This window comes from Python bivittatus, unplaced genomic scaffold (assembly GCF_059951505.1).
Source record: "Python bivittatus isolate LINGU-HERP-01145 unplaced genomic scaffold, Pbiv_v1 ctg000060_np1212, whole genome shotgun sequence".
In the NCBI taxonomy this organism is placed as follows: Eukaryota; Metazoa; Chordata; class Lepidosauria; order Squamata; family Pythonidae; genus Python; species Python bivittatus.
Window position 1 is genome coordinate 9,300,912 of NW_028277044.1, and position 21,101 is coordinate 9,322,012.

At 40.4% G+C, this 21,101-nt stretch overlaps 1 protein-coding gene across 1 annotated transcript; it reads left to right on the forward strand.

The window, feature by feature from the left end:
- Nucleotides 1-696: 696 nt before the first annotated feature.
- Nucleotides 697-20,531, forward strand: EDNRB (endothelin receptor type B). Its single transcript, XM_007424069.4, has 7 exons — nt 697-1,508; nt 6,634-6,746; nt 8,860-9,064; nt 10,336-10,485; nt 12,003-12,136; nt 13,548-13,656; nt 17,276-20,531. The coding sequence occupies exons 1-7, from the start codon at nt 1,035-1,037 to the stop codon at nt 17,405-17,407; spliced, it is 1,317 nt and encodes a 438-aa protein (XP_007424131.2). The 5' UTR covers nt 697-1,034; the 3' UTR covers nt 17,408-20,531.
- The last annotated feature ends 570 nt before the right edge of the window (nt 20,532-21,101 follow it).

Consider the following 21,101-nt stretch of genomic DNA (forward strand, 5'->3'; position numbering starts at 1 on the left):
TCACTTACTGACTCCATATTTTATTGATTCATTTTCATTTATTCACTTGGGAGTAAGCCAAAAAGAAATGATTGGAATTGTTTTTTAAAAATGCATTAATAGAGAGCAATCCACAGTTAACGCCATCATTTGTGTTAACACCATGATAGTCAAAGTGTGTTACAGCAAATGCTGGAGAAAATTAAGACTAAGAATTGAATTCTGATTAATAAGGTAAGCAGGTATCCTACAAAATATCTTATGTGCAATACAGGACTTTACCCCAGGTAAACATGTAAAGGATTGTAACCTTCGATCCTTCCTGAGATTTTTCATTTCGAAAAATTCTGGAGCATCTCCATATATCCTCCCTTCACCGTTGTTTTTTTTGGGGGGGGAGTGGCATTTTTTTACCCAATGAGAAAATCCACAGGCCTCCTCAATTAAAGAAGAAGGAAAAAATACACGGATTGTATACATTCTTTCCCATGGACTTTCTCAAAACGTCTGTCGGGTCCCAGTTTCCCTAATAAAGCTTCTTACGTGCAGAGCTGCCCGACTACCGGAGCTCCTCCGACTATCCCTGGTTTAACAGAGCATTAAAGCCATTCTTTTTCCCTCCCGGAAGCCGTGGGAAAAGCGGAGCTCCCAATTTTATCAGGCCAGAGTTCCGCGCCCCCGCCCTTTCCCCTGCACTGGCTTCTCGCCCGCGAAAGCCTCTTCAAAGCAGAGTCGCCCCGAGTTGTGTTTATCCAGGAAGCGACGTTTGCTGGCAGGAGCGAATCGCCTCCCCCCCGGGCGCCCACCTCTCCCTCGGCTTTTCGACCGCGCGTAACGCCGCGAGCCAGCAGACGGCTCGGTTCGCCGGCTCCGGGCGGGCGCACGTGCTTCGGCTGGCTGCGATTGGCTGCTGGGGGATCCGGCAGGGGCTGGCGCCCGAAGCGCGGGGGTCCCTAGCGGCTGGATCTCGCTCGTTCTGGTGGCTGTTCTTTGCCTTTTCCCCTCCGCTTCAGTTCCCGAGCGGCGGTCGCTGCTGTCGGGGCTGCCCTGCGATCATGGGTGGGCGCATCCTGCGGGACTTCTGGCTCTTGGCAGCCGTAGCGTCCTGCGCCGGCGGCGGCAGCGCACTGCAGCTGAGCGACTCTTCGCCGCGCCTGGCCGAGATCCCCTCGCACAGCCTGGCTGCCTCCTGGACGAGCGTGGCTCCCACCGCCGGCGAAGCGGCGGCGGTCGCAGGGAGTTCCAACGCCTCCCGCGCGGGATCGCCCGGCGTGGCTGGCCGAGCGCCTTCCCCTGTTTACCCGATGTGCACCGGCCACAGCCAGACTGAGATCAAGAATACTTTCAAGTACATTAACACGGTGATCGCTTGCCTGGTCTTCGTGCTGGGGATCATCGGCAACTCCACCTTGCTGCGGATCATCTACAAGAACAAATGCATGAGAAACGGCCCTAACATCCTCATCGCCAGCCTGGCTCTGGGGGACCTGCTGCTCATCCTCATCGACATTCCCATCAACTTGTACAAGGTAAGCCAGCCGAAGAGATGTCCTACTATTGCAGCAGCAGCAGCAGCAACTGCAACAATAATAATAATATCCCAAAGCTGGTGTATTGAAGAGCAGAGTATGAAATCCTTATAAGTCTAAATAAATAAGGACCAATGGTATAAAGTGTTTTAATGGGAAAGATTTCATTGTGTATCATCTCACATTTAACCTGCCATCTACATGCTAAATGGTAATGTCTTAGCTAAACTCTGGGCACTGCACGTGAGTAGCCCAGTCTAGTTTACTCTAGTTGAAGCCCTCCCTCTTATGGAAATTAGTTTGGAGGGCACAAAAGCCATGGGGCTTGCTTTGTGCCAAGTTCACTTGGCCAACTGGAAAGTACTGGAGGTATGATATTACTTGGGTATGGGCCTTCGCAAGCTGCTCAGTGACAACGTCCAGCATCTTTCCTCACCACTGGGTGAACTAGCTAAGGCTACTGGAGTTAGGATCCCACAATATCTGGAGACCCACACGTTCTTCTAGGCTGTGCCAAAGCAAACTTTCCTTAACGTGTTGCTCTCCAGCTTTTATGAGCTTGCCTTTCTTCTTCTTCTTCAGTCTTTTTCCATCCCCATTTATAGATTCATCTCAGGCTGAGATTAGTAGGGGAGCTACCAACCGAGACATCTGTTAATCAGTACCTTGGAAGGAATCTTAGGACAGCTTCCCCCTCCCTCCCTCCCTCCCTCCCATCATTTTGCTGATTGTAACTGATTCTGACTGCCCCTATGTTGCAGCCATTCCTAGAACTACAGTGGTACCTCGGGATACGAACTTAATCCGTTCCGTGACTCTGGTTGCAACTCGAGTTGGTCTCAAGTCGAGGTAAAGTTTCCCATAAGGTTCAATGTAAATCCGGTTAATCCGTTCCGCCCTCCGAATTTGGTCGCAACCCGAGGCAAATTTCCCCATAGGGTTCAATGTAAATCCGGTTAATCCGTTCCACCCTCCGCCCGAATTTGGTCGCAACCCGAGGCAATTTTCTCTTCAGAGTCTTACTCCTGCCAAGCCTGCTCTGCATTTTCTTTGGAGCCATGCTAACACACACACCAAAAACCTTCGCAAAACACCACAAAACACACCACAAACCTCACCGAACGTCTCCTTGCTACCGTGACCTCACCCACAGGAAGCCGCGACCACGTGGCAGCAGGGAAAATGGCCGCGGATCCGGTTCGTAAGTCGAGGCGAGTTTGTAACCCGAGGTAAATTTTTCCTGCCGAAGCTGGTCGTAACCCGAAATGTTCGTTAGTAGAGGCGTACCACTGTATTTGTATTCTCTGCTCAGTTCTAAAAGTCTTTCAGATTTCCTTTCTTTCAAGCTGCTGTGATTTTTTGGGGTCACAGCAAAATCTCAAAAAAGACCAATTACAGACTCAAACTCTGAAAGGCACATACACCTAAAACAAGAGTGTCCCTGTCACACCTGAACACAAGTATTAGGCAGGAGAGCTTACTCCTAAGAAATTCAAATTAGTGGTCATTCTAAGCTAAGCTACATTCACTAGGAAACTGGTATTTGTTATTCTTCAGGATGAAGCCTTGCTTGACTTCTTCAGGGGTTTCATAGCTCTTAAATCTTCTATTATCTCTTACTCCCCTCCAAACAAACTTATCTGCTGTCAGTTCCTCGTATCTCCTCCTTTCTCTGTCTCTGTGCCTTTTGCCTTCAGCAGCCTCATATCTGTTTATCAAAGCCCTTCCCTGTCCTCTAGATTCATGTCGTTAGCAAAGTTTATCTGGAATTACTTTAACCTCCTCCTTTCTGCATGGCTGCTGCCAAATTATTCCCCATGGTGTCCCCACTAGTGATTAGGGATTCCTTGTGCCTGTCTCCCATTTTCCTTCATGCCTATCTAGTGCTGAATTTTAAAACCTTTTGATCTCTGGATTAGTTTGCAACAGTGCATTTCAGGTTAGGGTGCAAGGTGATATTTTCCCCTAAATATCTTAAGAGACTGCAAATTGAGAGTGCAACATTTGGTGAAGCAGTTCTAGGCCAGTTGGGTCATTGGCTGCTCTTTCTGAAAAGTTTAGTAAATGGTGTAATGTAATTGTTTATTCCTTGTGGATTAGAAGGGCATACAATTATAGAATAACAGATTTTGCAATGCTAGCTTGAATCCTGTATTTATGTTATATTAAGTTCCTGCTAAAGCCTTGATAAGACGATAGATCAATAGCATCATTAAAAGGCTTGGATTTCCCTGCCTTATATTTCCTGGATTAATTAAATCTGCTGTTTCACATTTGTATAGATCAATGCTGATGGTTAGCAGTCAGGTGACATAAATGTATACTGCGCCTTTTACATATATTTAAAGTAATTTCATTGCTCTCTTTTTTCAAATTATTCCTATACATCCCCCAAGCATGTATTAATCTTTGTGGCTATTTGTTTGAGCTTCTTGACATATTTATAGAGCCCATAACATGAATACAGTATCATTTCCAAATACAGTACAAAGATAAAACTCAGCATGTGACCTAATTCCTTGGTGCAGTTTTGGAAACTCAACTGAGGAGAAGCTCTGTGAGCTATTATACTACTATACTGCATAAGCCAATCTACTAGGAGCCAAAAATATTGGGCAACCTCTGTGTCCTTTAGGGCTGTACAATACTTCAGACTGAATTCCATAAAGGTGCTTACGAGCATCCAGGGGCAGTAAACATGGCCTCTGTCTGCAAGTCTTTAAAGTAGTTAGGGTACTTTCTGGGATCACGTGGAAACTGGAGGGCAGCTGCATGCTCTGTGGTAAGTAGCAGCTGCCTTAAAAAGTTGCAGACAGGTGCTCTGTTCATGTTCCTTCATGCTCTGAAGCATTATACAATCCTATATTTTAACAGTGTCAGGATCACTGTAGGTACATCTTTGATATTTGTCGTCTCCGTTTGCTAAGTCCAAATATTCTCTCCCTGTTGATCTTACAAGATGGTAAGGATGTTAAGACTGAAAAGTACTGTTCTTGTCTTTTCTCAGGTCAATAGGTTCTAGCTGATCTTGATTGCATCTTGTTTGTTAATTTAATCTAATTTGTATTTGGATCATGATTATATGATTGCCCCATTTTATTTTCCTTTTATTGAGGCTTAATGTCTTAAAACAGTTTTCCCTAACTTGGTGCCCTCCAGAGGTATTGAATGTCAACTCTTATAATCTCCAGTTAGCATGAGAGATGGGAAATGTGGATTTGCAGTTGAAAACAACGGAAGGGTGCTGGACTGGAGAAAAGCTGTATTAGGAGAACTTCAGGAATTGGGATTTAGAGAACATGTGCCAGCTTGCTAATTAATAACTGTTAATATTTGTATCATCCAGTTGGTCATCCAGTCTTTTTTGAAATTGCTATCTGTCCTTCACCAAGCATGCATCATAGCAATTAATCAGCAACAGTTATAACCATAGTTAAGTTATATTAATTGACATGTGGAAAATTGCACATGGAGGAGAAACCGATGTAATAAGAAGCCCACTTCACAAATAGCATAATCTAAAACTGTGTATCCTTCAACAATTATTCAGAAGTTATTTGAAACTAGCATGATCACAGCATTGCTCTCTCATTTCAGCATTCTGGGAAAAAAATGGTGTCACTGCTTTAAGAGTTGCATCAACTTTAACCTTTATGCAAGGTCCAAAGCAAGTCTTCCAAATCATCCTTGAAATGTGCACAGCTGTACACATTATGCAGGACCAAACACATGTGTCAAAGTCACATAGCTCTTCCATGGCATGTCCCAAAGTATTTATGTTCAAGACTGTTATTACAAATTTGACAGTATCAGAATGGAATCGTTACAGTAGTTTAGGGCTGATATTACTGAACAAAGCTGACACTCTTACAATGGAATTGTTATTACAGTCCAAAGATTCAACATACACACTATGCCATGTCATCAGGTCCAGGCAAAAAGGACAGTTTAGACTGTCAGGCAAGTCTTGAAAGTAAAACATAGGTAGTACTGTACTAGAACAAGCTATCATAGAATGTATCCCAGTATGTAATTGTTTTCTTACAGAATCTTAAATATGAAAGGTCCTCACCCATCTGCCAGTATATTTACTACTAGGCACTGTACAATACTATGAATATGAAGAGGAAAAGGTATTTGAGGCACATGGAGCACTCCCATTGCATCTGCTGGCAACTCTATAAAGCAGTTGCATGGCAGGGAGGCGGTATCCCATGCTGCAATATGTTCCTAGGAAAAGACACATTTGGTTTAAGGAGTCGCTGCCAGATACTACATGGATGTCCACACTCTACATGGATGCCCTAGCACTCTTTCCTTTTAAACCCAAAGCAGTGCACTGCACAGCCTAAGTTAGCACTGCTTATTGCTAGTTGCAAAACATGCACTACTCAGGAGCAATAAACGATGGGGGTAGGTCATTGCCCCCATGTTGGTCTTTACACAACCCAGCACCTCTCCATCCCTCTGCCCTTGGAGTCAGTATGGAGTTTTGCTGGTGCTGGAGGGCCAGATCTTTGTATCAGCAGCAGAAGAATCCATGGATGGAGAATGAGGAGCTATGGTGTTTGGTTCTGCCAAAAAGTTAGGACCTGGCCTTCCAGAATCAATCCCGCCTCCATCTTCCGCTTTCTTAGTGAAGAGCCATCTGAGAACGCCATTACGTCGCTTTTCAAAAGCCAAGGGAGGAAGTTAAGTGCACTGGGCCAATGCGCTTCCCTCACAGCAACAGAAGACCTTGTATTGGTGGATGCATAGCTTCCCCTTCCCACACATATTATAAACATTTTTCAGCCAATCAGATTTGTGATACAGATCTTAATTGAGATTCATGTAAATCCCAGTGACTGTTGTATGAGTAGATCTCGCCAGGTTAAGCCCAATACATGTATGATATTTTGTACTGCAAAAGAATAATTCTGAACAGCTGGTGTTGTTTTAAGAAAAGCCTAGGATCTTCTAGACTTCTAAAATAATTTTCATATTTTCAGATGCCAAGGTTAAGCTTCCAAGAATTGGAAATGTTTAGCATAAGATTTGGTTCACATGTGTTTTCCTTCTATTCTAAATTTTGGAATGCTTAGCAAGTTTACAGCACGTAAACCGCATCGTTTTCTCTCCACAGCTTCATGCAGCAAAATGGCCTTTTGGAATTGAATTATGTAAATTGTTCCCCTTCTTTCAAAAGACGTCAGTCGGCATCATAGTGTTAAGTTTATGTGCTCTCAGTATTGATAGGTGAGAAACTAATTCTTTTTGTCTCTTTTAAATGATATGCATGTTATAAGTGAAATATTAGACCCAGAATATGTAGAAAAGGGACTTTAAGGAATAAATGGGTGTGGGAAATTAAAGAAGGAAGGGATAATCATCAATGTTAAATGGAAGAAGTAGCAAACATGAGAACGGAATATTTATAGACTTCCTGATGATTTTCCCATTTTTTCCCTGGAGATTTAGTACCTTCCTACAAATGTTCTGTTTGTTTGGAAAAATAAGCTGTGACAAATTATTTAAACAGAAGTCAAGAATAAAGATACAAAAAGTAAATAGAAGATAAACAAGGACTAATAAAACATTAAAAAAAACATTATGAAAAAACTTTTGGGAGTGCATTCTCCTCGTCCCTTCCATATATTTCTCCAGCTGCTATAAGCACTACCTAAATATTTGTACTGTACTTTGAACATTAAACTTGGAGATTATTGCTACTATCTATTTAAGTGATTGCAACCATTTATTTCTGATAAACATATATATTTTTGCCAACCACAGAACTGCTGCCAAGGAAAGACTTGCTTACCCTCTGATGAGATTTGAAAAGCTTTTGCCAAGTAGAGCAACTGGAAGTTGTCATGTCCCATCAAAAAATAGTAGGACGCATGGCAGAGAGGGCCTTGCTCATCTCAATCTAATGAAGATAATCTGTGTGATAAAACCTTCTAAATGTTATTACAGAGTGAACAGTTAGCCACAGAGATGGCATTCTTATTTTGTGTTGGGCATAAAATATATCCTGGTTTTAGTGTTCCCTATTCTGGACCCAGTTTGACTCTCTTCCCAGCTCCTCCCAAGCCATCAGTATATAATTCCCAAGTTTTGTGGCCTTCATGACCATACCTGAGCACTCTAATCACTCAATAGCAGAGTTGGAGATAGACAAAGGTAGAGCTGAGGACCTGCTAGGAGGATTTAACAGTGGGCAACCTGGATTAGCAAAATTACTTTCGTGGTTCTCTCAAAGCACTGTGCCTCCTTCTACTACTGCTACAGTAATAGGATATTCTTCTGCACTCCAGTAACACTGGAAGTTCAAAGTTCCATGAATGGAGAATACAGTGCGATTCCTTCCCATGCAGAGTGTTACCCCTCCCCATACCTGAGCACAACACTGGCATAGGAAAGAACCACATCCCAAGGGCTTGTACATGTGGGTTGCATTGTGACATGGTAGAGTTGGAATAAACCCAGATCAAAAAGAGGAAAAACCAAAAATTGATGGTCCCTCACGTCAGTCAAAAAGAAGAAACTATAATCCCAGCGTACCACAGCATATACCAGCATGAGCAGTGGGCAATCTGCCGCCCTACAGATATTTCTGGATTCCAACTCCTATCATCTTTCACTATTGTCCATGCTGACTAGAGTTCATGGAGCTGGAAATCACCAACATCTGAAGAGATACAGTGGTACCTCAGTTCACGAACGCTTCTGTTCACGACCAATTTGGGTCATGAACAGCTCCGTTCGCAAAATTTTGCCTCCGTTCGCGAACGTCGGATCGGGTGACGAACAGGATCCGCGGCCATTTTCCCTCCCGTGACATGTGGTCGCGGCTTCCTGTAGGGAGGGGGGCTCTCCCTCCAAGCAATAACCGCCTCCCCACCCACCTTCCTGTCCTCCACGCCAGAAGGTGCGTCGAGCAAGGTTAGCATTCTCTCTCTTCATGCTGTATTTTGTTTCATATTTTTGCGGTTTAAAAAAAAAAAACATATGGTTCAGAACGTATTAACCGTAATTACATTGAACCTTATGGGGAAATTTGATTCGGGACGTGACTAAAAATCGGGTCGCGACCAAATTCGGAGGGGTCAGAACGGATTAACCGTATTTACATTGAACCTTATGGGGAAATTTGATTTGGGTCGCGGAACAAATTAAGTTCGTGAACCGAGGTACCACTGTACATCTTCTAACTAATGGTTCTTCCTAGATGCTCTGGTTTACTGTTTCCCTCTGCCCCATACAGCTTAATCAATGGATTATAGGATTTCTGGTTGAAAATATCTGCAAAGCACTACATTAAGAAAGACTCTGTCTAATCTGACCAGAACCCCTTTTTTATATTTAGGTATCGGGCTGTAGCTTCATGGAGCCGCATCAAAGGAATTGGAGTACCGAAGTGGACAGCAGTTGAAATTGTTCTGATCTGGGTTGTGTCCCTTGTTTTAGCTATTCCTGAAGCAATAGGCTTTGATATTGTTACTATACCTTACAAGGGGCAGAAGTTGTCTACTTGTTTACTTAATCCCCACCAAGAATCATCTTTCATGAAGGTAATAAGCAATTGTCTATTTCTGTGATTAAATATTAGGGCTGTGTAATGTTTTGGATTTAGTTCCAAAGAAGTATTTTGCCTAGTCTAGGAAAAAGGCATGGCTGTTTTAAACAGTTGCAGACATGTGCTACATGTGCTCTGACTCACCTTTTTGGAGTCAAATCCAAAATGCTGCACAGTCTCATTAACAGAATTAAATTTATTTCGAATGTTTATACTCTTCCATTCAGATAAGAAAAATGTCTAAAGGGATTCAGATGATATTAGATGTATAATAATACATTAATGAAATGTGTATGGCTAAATAAGAGAAGTTGCAGCTTTTAAAAATACTAAGCATAGCTCTTTTTTGATCTTAAAATTTGATCTTAAAAATATAAAATCCAATTCATTCACTTCGTTGAAAGCAGCCTAATTCTTCCCATTTAGAATTATCAATATTCCTGTCTCCTAGATATCTATGCCTTCAGTTTCCTTTACTTAAAAGTTGACTAAATCTACTTCTGAAGCAGCAACTTGGCTCCGATGTGGAGAGGGAACAGCCAGATGCATTGAAAGAGCAGCACTAGAAGTGAAGACATAGGAGATCAACTGAGGTTCTAGCTTCATAACCAGGCTGAGCTACAGTGAGAATCCAACCCTGAAGCTTCAAATCTCAGGACCCCTAAAATGAGATTAGGAGCCTATATCCTCAGCATCTGATACCTCAAGAAATTGACCCCTTCAAACAAAACACCCACCCCACTTTTTATTTTGACATGGCAATGAGTCTGGGGAGAACCCACCCCAAAAAGTGCTAGTGGTCCAAAACGAAGGGCTGCCTTTCTACAAATCTCCACTTTGTCAAGAAAGGGAAGAACCCAAGAGGTGTGACCTGGATTTTAGACTTCAGAGGTTTCAACCAACTCTATGTCAGATCTTAAGGAGTTTTGTGCACAGAGTTGAACTTATGGGCCTGGATCAGGAAATAGGAAATGGAAAGAACTAGTGGAAAGAAGCTGACAGAAGTCTAAATAGGAACAATTGTAGGAGTAAGAAGGATTCTACTGCTATCTCAGGGTGAAAAACTTCCCCCATGGCTGCTTTGGGTTTCCAGTAAGTGCATGGAGCCATATTTTATTGATAGATCTACTTTTCTTCAGAGCACTGATCCTTTGGCATTCAGTGTTTGGTAAATTGCTAACTTGCATACTTCCTTGACTGCCAATTACAAAACAAAGTCCTAACCTTTCTGATTTTCTTCCCTCCCCTCTCCCTTTTTACTCTCAGTTTTACCAGGTAGCTAAAGACTGGTGGATTTTTAGCTTTTATTTCTGTTTACCGCTGGCAATCACTGCTCTTTTTTATACTCTGATGACCTGTGAGATGTTAAGAAAGAAGAGTGGCATGCAGATTGCATTAAATGACCATCTGAAACAGGTAAAAGAAGAAGTGAGACCTCTGTCCTATTTGAAAGGTGTAGAATATTGGTATCATGAGTGCAGTTTTAACAAAGTTCAACTTAAAACTTTAACAAAGTACATTTTTAACGAAGTTTCCTTCCCCAATTTCCTATAGGACCATTGCCATGTCTTGTAATAATACTGATGAAACAGGCTTAATTTACAGAGGTATGGAAACCAAAATACAATCAGTGTGGCAAGGGTAGACAAACAAGACAGTGAAAAAACGTTGAGGGATAGCTGTTTCTTTGCCTTCGCTGGAGAATTTAGTGGCATAACAGCTTTGCTTTGCTAGACGTCATGGTGCTTTTGCTGTCCGGGCTAACTGCCTTGTCTATAGAAATGGAAGATGCAAGATAGAAAAAAAGATGCAACTCTGGAATGATCACAGATAGGACCCCATACCCTCCTGAGATCCAGGGGAGATAAGAGATGCGTATTCCAACCTATAAATGTCAGCCAACGTATGTCTGTAGTTGATATTGTTCAAGTACTTGTTACTTGTGTCCCAGGGCTATGCAAAGCACAAAATACTTGAATAAGACATTTGCAACGCATGTTAGTGCATGCCTCCCCAAAGTGTTAAAGGAACCATCCCCCCATTAGGACTTGCACGCTGCTTTAAAGGCTACCCCTGGCTGTCTGTGATGGGTGGGGATACATAAAGAAACCACTTCTGCTGGGAAGTCCAGCCAAAGCCAAGCCATTGTGAGGTAGCCACATGCCTAGGGAGCCAGGGACAGGCTTGATGCAATTGTGCAAGTCCTTCTAAGGATGCAGCTGCTTCTCCTGCTTCAAGGAGGCATAGTGTAATCATGCTAACACATTTTGTGAAGAGCCCCTTTCAGACAGTTTGCACAGTCCCCATAGTTGCCCGATAGTGACCATGCATTGCTGAAGTATCTAGTAAGGCCTGGAATTGCACAGTCTAACCAGTTGGTAGCAGTTACAATTCTCTCTTTTTGCAGATTTAGTTGGAATCGCTTTAAGTAAATATTTTTTTTTAAAAAAAACTACTAGACAAATAGGTTTTTGTACTGAGTTGGGGGAAAAATGGAAAACCTCTTTTTCCCCGCTTTCCATCACCATGCTCCTTTGTGTCTAATTTCTGTAGCTTTTCCTGGCATTCATTTGGAAGTAGCATTCCTAGCATTCCGTAGAAAGGGATTTTGATGTAGGTAGAATAATTTGTAGAGAGCTTGCCAGGGGTAACTTATGTGGAAAGCCTAGCTATTTGGAATGAGCATGTTTAAATGACAGAAATGGTTTATGATAATTTCTAAGGGCATCTAATCATGCATGCTGGCTCCCATTTTATATACTGAAATGTGGATGGAAATTGCAGGCAGATAATATAAGAACAATAAAACAAAGTTTGTTGTAATTTCAGTATTTACCCTTCAGCACATTTGTCATGAACCAGAAATCATAGCCATCAATATAGCTGACTGCCTATTTACCTTTCTTCCCGACTGTGTGTTTCTTTGCTTTCAGAGACGTGAAGTAGCCAAAACGGTGTTCTGCTTAGTGGTTGTTTTCGCCTTGTGTTGGCTGCCCCTTTATCTCAGTAGGATACTGAAGTTTGCTCTCTATGATGCACAAAGCCCAAACAGGTGTGATCTTTTGAGGTAAGACTGTTACAGCTTGAAATGAATATGCAGAGCCAGCTTTCAGGCTCTGTGAGCTGTGTGCCATCACTGCAGAAACATACAGGATTCCCAATGGGATTGCAGTTCTACCAAAATAAGTTGAATGAACTCTGTTAAAATCTGACATCCGGTTTTCCAAAAGAAAATTTCTTTTCTGTCAAATCAAAGGAGAATGATTTGAAAAAGCAGAAGAAAAAGCAGTGCGGCATCACATTTGAATCTCAATTGTTTATTCTAATAACCACTTTATCACTAATCCCAGTGGTTCCATGTATAATTCCCACGTGTTTCATATAGGTGATGCATCTTCATGGTTCTAGCTGGTCATAAATTTTCAAGCTGTTCTCCTAAAGGGGGGATGATACATGCTTCCAGTGAAATATTATTGCTCAGTCCAGGACATCATACACTTGTTCATATTTCATTCCAGTATTATGGGTCAGAACTTGCCAATGCTGTCTGGAAGGTATACACAGATGCAAATGAGTCAGTAGTAGGAGTTACAGCTATTTTGATTCCTGGAAGCTTTCTGAGTATGACTTCTCAGAATAATCGTAATATAGTATATAGCTAATTAAAGAAGGCCAAGACTGTAAGGATAGGAAGGCAATGTGCTTCTGCATGAAAGACTGGAAGAGCCTTCTCTTCCTTTACTGTATGTTTATTCACCAATCTCTTTCTTCCTTCCATCCTTCATATATACTTTATTTTTTATATAATATCCTCTACCCCTCCTCCCTTGATTAGCTAATCAAAAACTCCCATAAATCAGTAAAACTAACCTGGACCTCCTTAAAGCCCATTGAATGCTTTAAGAGATCTTAGGAATTATGAATCCTCTCACCTATTCTGTGCAGGAAACAGAGTGTACCTTGGAGCCCTCAAGATAGTATCTTCTGAAAAGTATCTCCCTAAATGCTTCCTCTCCATTGATAAAGTGGTTACCGGTCCATAAATTTACTTTCACTAACAGTGGAATCAGTTTTCTTCCAAACAGGTAGAATTCAACTTTTTGAACCAGATGATTGCTTAAAAGATACTCAGTTTCATGTATTTCCCTGATGTTGCTTTCCCACAGAAACGCATTCCTAACAACTCAGGGTAGCATACATGATCCTCATCTTCTGTCCTGCATGCATATGCAAAAGATCATACCACTTCACCCATCATCTTGCAGATTTTAACCCTCCCCTGCTTCTGTTTTCTTTAGAACAAAGTCCCAGGTTTACGCATTGTGTTTCATGGTCAAGGGAGTATTTCAGTCTCCAGAGTCCTGTTCCCCCACCCCAAAACCATTACACCTGTCTGACAACACTATGTTGCCTTAGTCATCTCGTAATCTTTACTGTAATAAACCTTCATTCTTTTTTTTTCTTTTTTTTTGGTGCAGCTTTTTGCTGGTGATGAACTATATTGGAATCAATATGGCATCTTTGAATTCCTGCATCAACCCCATTGCTCTCTACTTGGTGAGCAAAAGATTCAAAAACTGCTTTAAGGTAAGATTTATTTGTTTATTGAGTCTTATTGAAAATGAACCTGAATGGCATCAGATGAAACCTCTTGCTGTATTTATTTGTAAAGAAGTACAACTCTGTTTAAAAAATATCTATTTATTCTTCAGTGATGAGCAGTCACAGTAACTAAAAGTGCTAGGTTTATTTCAGAATAAATGTTCTTTGCAATTAGGCGATCTAGAGAATTGGATCACACACCAGAGCACAACAGTGGACCATAGATGGCAACAAAAGGGAGAAATTGCCATTCCATAGACAATGGAAGAGAAGCTGCATAAGGACTGCAGAATTCACACGCTAGAAAGCAACTAAGTTCTCTTATAAGTTTAAATAATTGTTCATTCATAGTCCAAAGGAAAGCCCCAGATGTTTCAATGCAGCTTTTGTAGTTCATAGGACGTTGCCCACAATATTGAAATAAGCATGAAACGGATACAGTGTTTTGTGTCATTGGCTGATAACCATAAGGGTTTTATTTTTCCTTGCCTAATGGACAAAGTTTGGCACAAGGACTGAGCTGGTTATGGTTAAGCCAAGGGAAATTGAAGTACAGTATTCACTTCTGGAAATAGCTTTCTGTAAAGGAGATAGAGATTGCTAAGAATGAACTTATTTATATCCTTAGAAAACTAAAATTTCCTGAGGTTCTTTGAATGAAGCCAGAAAAGAATGAAATATAAATAATAGAATCATTTCTTCTCATTCCTCTTGCATTATCCTCAGTGGAAACTAGAATAAAGCAAAAGGAATTTATCAGATCGATCATTTTGTTGCTGCTGCTATTAATCTGAAACTTTATTACTGGCTGGGTTCACATGTTTGACCAAGCCATAATGTGGTTTGCATGCTTTTAGCACAGTATGATGGGTAAACCTTGCAAATGTGTTTTACAAACCATGATTCTGGGAGTCTTGGGAGCAACTGACGAAGCCTGTGTCATTATTTAAGTCATGTCAGGATATATGTAACAGCTGGATTTGTGTTATGGTGTCATTGCATTCATGCCATTCGGCATCATCATGGCTTGCTCTGGGTACTGTTGTATTACTATTATGGGTGAGCCCAGGCATTGTGGCTTTTTGACAATCATGGTTAGAACAAACCATGCCTTAACCTTGAGTTTTACAGAATGATGCCAGGCAGTCCTTTTCTAACTGAACAGTTTCACAATTTAGAAAAGGGGAGTCCCATTTGTAATGCCTCTCTGTGTGGAAACAATGCCTCGGCTTATATTCAGTCATTGCAGGGAGAGGCCTAAACATGAATCTTTTAGATTATGATTCTGTTTGTATGGAATATATCATGAAACTTTGCTGACTTTTCAGGGCAATTCCTACATGCATACATGTATTATTCCATTAGAAACTTGTACTGGTGGCCAAAGTTTGGCTGATCTGTTCCAACCAATGTCCACTCCCCTCTTCTAAATTGTGAAACTGTTCAGTTAGAAAAGGACTGCCTGGCATCATTCTGTAAAACTCAAGGTTAAGCCATGGTTTGTTCTAACCATGATTGTCAAAAACTAAGACCATGCCCATTGAGCGGGTCTTCAAGCCCAGTGTCTTGAGGCTAGTGGCATGAACCCCTGTCATTGTTACTTGAATGTTTGCATGGTGCACCATCAGCTGTAGTTTCACACTGAATGGCCATATCTTATTTAAGAAGACATTTCCTGAATCAAAGCAAGGTCTGTCTAGTCCAGCATTCTGTTACACTTATTGATTATCCAGATGCCTCAAAGAAGCCCATAAGCACAGTTTGAAAGCAATAAGATCTGCAAACCAAATTCACTCTATGACACTTCTTCTCCCCATTTTACTGGGAACTGAATCTAGGAAGCTCCACGTGCAACCAATGAATTTGTTTCTAGCCATGTTTTTCCATACTGTCCAAGGTTTTTTATACCCCTATCATATCCCAGTGCCTTACCTGCCATTATTCTAAACTTTTAAAAAATCCTCAGTACTGTAGTCTCTATTTATAAGGAAGCTGCTCTAATCCATTCATTTGATTCCCTATTTTTTGCAACTTTTCCAACTCTGCAGTATTTTAATCTATAGGTAGGGACTGGAACTCCAGGTGCAGCCCTATTCTAAGGCGTACTATATTAACTTATATTTGCAATTCCCTTCCATGTTTCAAACCATGGAATTTGTCTTTTTTATATTGTGTGATGACATTTTCATCCAGCTATCCGCCGGGACACTAAGATCCCTTTCCCAATCTTCTGTCCACTCAGATCCCATTAATGTACATATGGGTTTTTTTTTAACCAAATATGTGTCATGTTGCCTCATTTACACTGAAATTTATCATTTTTGGCACCCATTCTTCCAACCGAAAAGATATTTTGGGAAGTTCTTGCCATTTCTTTTTGATTATACAATCTTGAGTAGTTTGGTTTTATCAGCAAACTCATTGTTCACTGTTAAAATTGTTTGTGTATCAGTCTCAGCAATTATCACAGTGAACGTTTATTCTTACTCTGGTCAGAAGGAGAATGATGAAGGCAGCGGTGGAGGAAAAACGACACTAGTGCCACTCCTTTCTGCTTTCCCTCCATTCAAGCAGAGCATAGATAGGTGAAGCATAATTAATTAATTAATTAATTATCGAGGGACTGATTTTCTCCAATTGTCTCTGCCTGTCCAGTGCAATCAAGCAGGGTGGGTGCGCTGTGGGCTCGATCCATCAAACAAGATCTTGTTTGAGGTGTGCCTACTTGGTTACAGCACCTGCCCTTGGAAATGATAACTCCCCCCCACACACACACCAGACACACGCAGCTCCCGCTGTTATGACACTCTGGAAGTTAGTAAAAACTTGGTTGTCCTCCTAGGCCTTGGGATAGAGTGGCTGTAGAGCCCCTTTTAGTTTAACGTACTTCTATTCTTCTGGTTGGCCATGTTCTCTTTTATATGTATTGTTTTTTTCTCTTTTACTTGTAAGTGTTGAGGAGTTGGACAAATTGGGTTAGATAAAATAAAATAAATAAAATATTCAATCCCCAAAGGACACAGGGAGCATATCACTGATACAATAACATCACTGGAATTTCCACCGACTTTCTTTTTAGTGTTTAACTCAGGAAAAAAAAAACATGCCTCCAAAATTGTTTTCCAGCAAAATTCAGCAGTGCCATAATGGCCTATTGAGAGACCCCCCCAAAATGACACTCCTAGCCATACAGAGTCCCTGGTCCACAGGTTACCCACTGTTGTAGGACCAGTTATCCATGTTAAGGGCTCAGGAAGAGATGTCTCACTCTTTCAGGACTGTTGCCGTTCAAAGTTTAAACTTTAAAGTTAAAGTTTAAAAGTTGCTGTAAGAAGGTTTTGGAAAGGATACGTGCAATCTCCTCTCTTTCATAACCAACTGGCCATGAAGTTTCTTGTAACTGGAGAGGGGGGGAAAGGTGTTTATTTATTTATTGCTTGCTTGCTTGCTTGCTAGCTAGACGCCCTTGGACATCTTCTGGTTCTGATTTCTCTGCAAGAATTGGCAATAATGGTTCTGTATTTCAGAGAGTTGTGTATATGTATAAACTGACACACACACATATAAACAGCCTTTCTAATGGAGAGTCTCTTCTGTTTTACAGTCGTGCCTTTGTTGCTGGTGTCATTCCAAAGACATGCTCTCCCTGGAGGAGAAACAGTCCTGCTTAAAGTTCAGAGCGAATGACCACGGATATGACAATTTCCGCTCCAGTAACAAGTACAGCTCATCTTAAACAAGAAAGCTTGACTCAGCTGTTGTGCTATGTTGCCCGGCTGGGAAGATAAGGACAGTTAAGCTGAAGACGATTCTGAATAGTAGGCGAAATTGAGATATCTGGGAAGAAAGTCTGGGATTTTCACAAACATCAAAATATTTATGGAGCACGCTAATCATAACTATGCCCAGTGCTCCTAATCATTTGAACCTAATATTTCGGGGGTGGGGGGTGGGAGGAACCACCCTTGTTTAAGCACTTAAATACTTCAAAATGATCACTTCCATATAATTCTCAAATACTGTACGTGAAATAATTGTTTTCACCAAGGAGCCCAACTAATCATTCTTAGTTTAGAATTGTACCATGATTATGGTTGGGGCAATGCCAGCCATCTCTATATACTATTATTTAAAAAAAAACAAACCTTTACTTGCCTGTAAAATTCACAGGTAAGTATGTAAGTGTAAAATATTATTCCACATGAAATGTGCAGGTTGTAGCATGGTGCATCTAGGACATGGACCATGCTGGTATAAAATAGAATCATTAAGAATTTCTACCACAGTAGTAAAGGAAAAAGGACAGTCAGTCTCAAAGCAATTAGTTCTTAACTTTGGTTAAAGGATTTTTAAAAATGTAAACTTTTCATCTGGAGTGATAAATGAGCTTTTTAAAGGCTTCAGCCATTAACATCTGAGTCATCCCCATCGCTATTAAAGGCTTTAGTGTTAGTCTTGCACTGCTTGTGACCTACAATGGTATATGTGGCCCATCTGGAAGGTATCAGACACCCAAGGCTTCTAGGTCCCACTTTACACAAGCAGCACTCTCTTTGACGTGTCACCAACCGGGGAGACCTCAATTTCATTGAGGGAAGGACCAGACAATAAAAGAACAGGCAGCATTAGTATGGTGTGAGTGCAACACGCGGTACCAGCTTTAGACTTCAGCATCTTGAAACTACCAAGCTTTTGTTGTTGTTCTTTCTGAGAAAAAAAAAAAGTTTCTAGATCTTATGGTAAATGTGTGCATAAAGTTCAAGAAGCAGGAAAGGCAACAGGATAAGTTTTCAGTGCTTTGCCTGCTACCTTGCCCCTTCCCAGTGCTGGTCAAACCAATATAACTATGCAAAATATGAACCAGTGACATAAAATGAAAACAATTGTGCAAGTTTGCTTAATTTATGCAAGATACAGAATTGAGCCATTTTTCTCTCATCAAATTTAAATAGCATGCACATAGAATTCCTTTTCTTTCTTTCTTTCTTTTTTACCAGGCAGCATTGCCTAGATTTCAAATCTTTATTCTCCCTGACATAGAGAAGTACATAGCTCTCTTTCTGAAGATTCTTAAGAATGCCTTGCTATTGTTGTGGCAGGCCAAATGCCATCTATCACAGGAATTAAGCTACCATAGGTATCAGTTTGAGTTATACTGTATGTAGAAAAACAGACAGGCCTGTATTCAGAAGGAAGGTAGGGAATCCTCCTCCTCTCCTTTCTCTAAATTTTAAGTTACCTTAACAAGGCAATAAAAGCTTCCCTACTTTTTTTTTTTTTTTTTGGTTCTCCTAAACTTCTAAACTGGCTATGAATCTGGTGGTATCCCTCACCTTTCATTATGAAACATTTCATTCCAGTTGTGTGAATTTTCCATTAAGCCAGAACAAAAGCTATAATAATGAACAGTAAAATCTGGGCTGGTCCCATTATTCATGCCATTCATTCGTTGGAGAGAAGATCCTGATATAAATACAGTGGTGTTCTGCGCCACAGATAGAGGAATTTTAGTTTGTGCTAATACTGCTAGTTAACATAGACATAAACTTAGTATCAATATTAAACAAACATTAACATTGTTTTAAGCTATCGGGGAGGCTCTGTAACAGAAAATCTCAAACGGAACAGATTATGGAAGGCTTCCCTAGAAGATCTTCAGGTTATTGTGGCAGGACCCACTATCATTAATGAGCCTGGTAGAGTGAGGTGTCACCCTGAAGATTATATCTGAAGTACTCTTAAAGGATAGCCTTTTTTTTTCTTTCATGAAAAAACAAAGAGATTGTGATTTGCTGTTCAGAGACAAAATGTCTTGGACCAATCTCATGTTTTGCAGGAAAAAGTGAAAGTAGGAGAGTTTATTTTTATGTTTTTTAAATGGATTTGCCCATATCTGTTTCTGAGATTAGAAACCTGCATTGTAGGACTTCTAAATAAACATTTAGGGAATTTGCATTGTGAGGGAAAGTTCACCTGGAACTTCTCCACTGTGTCAAGAGATATTCTTAAAGCTTATCTTCTTCCGCAAGGGGTTTACATTATTATAGCATCATCCACTTTACTTTGACCTCATTATAAAGTAACAAAATGTGACATGTTTATTGTTGTCTTCTGTTTGCATTGCACTGTCATTTTCAAAAGTTCTGTTTTGCATCTTAGCTCATGGGTAGACAGCCTTCAGCCCTCCAGATATTTTGTTCTGTTAAGTGCGGGACCTAAACCTTAGCTAATCAAATGATCTATTAATAAGTGATTATGCAGTACAAAGTTTTAATTTTGATCAAAAATGTTACATGAAACGGTAAAGCTAAAAATACATGGGTAGAATTCCTAGATGTCATTTGGGCAACGTGAAGTCACATTCTCAAAGAATTGCACACTTTGAGATGAAAGTATTCATACAGGTGGTAAAGTTAGGTGTTGATCCTGTACTTACTGTACCTCTGACAGTTGTTCAGTACTATTCATTTCCATTAATCTGTTCAGTATTACTGCTATGTACTATGTAGCATTACAGTACTGTACATATATAGTTGTAATTCTATTTAAAATATAGTTTGTATTACTAAGCTGTATGTTTACATTCATATGCTGTATTGTTACAATGCACTGTATTATGGTTTAAATCTGTTTTAAAAATTCCTGTGTAGAAAGCAGTTTTTGTAGATTCTAACTTGTGATTATCCAGTGCAGAGGTTTTAAACATTTCCTTTTATGTAGGAATTTGGCTATATGTGAAATAGAATTTAGTCAGGTTTATATAGCAGAACCGGAAGCTTTGTGCTCCCTAATTTTTAGCTATTTGTTCATGCTAAATATATAATTATTATATTTCATATTTTCCAATATTTTTAACAGCAGTAATGTGTCTTTACTTTTTCTATCACCAACACTTTGTAGTAATATGAACTGTGAGATTCGCACAATAATAGAATATTACACACATTATGGGTGTGGAAGTTGGAATTTCTAGATTTCCCACCATCATAAGGGCTTGGTCTTTGTAAAAGTATGAAACATCAACAGGTTACTAGGGGAAAAAAAGAGAATTTTGATAACATTAAAAATTAAAACAAATATTTAAGTTACCAAATTGAGAGTGGGATGGTAACTGAGTTCAGTATTTAGATGATCTACAATTCTTTTAAAAAACTGTATCTTTTATATAGAAGACCCTTTCTCCACATCTCCACCTCTAGTTGTGTAATGTGGGACTGATATAGATAGGGAAGGGATCCAACCATGTGGAAAGAGGTTAAATTTTCCACTTCCCCATCTATATTTTAGCTTCTATAATCACTGAGTTCATTATTCAGTGTAGCAGATTCAGTGTAACTATCAGTGATGTCTTCAATTAAATCTGGTGAGAGGAATCATATAAGGATGGGTAACTCCAATCTACCCAGAATTATTATTGTTTTGGCCTTTTG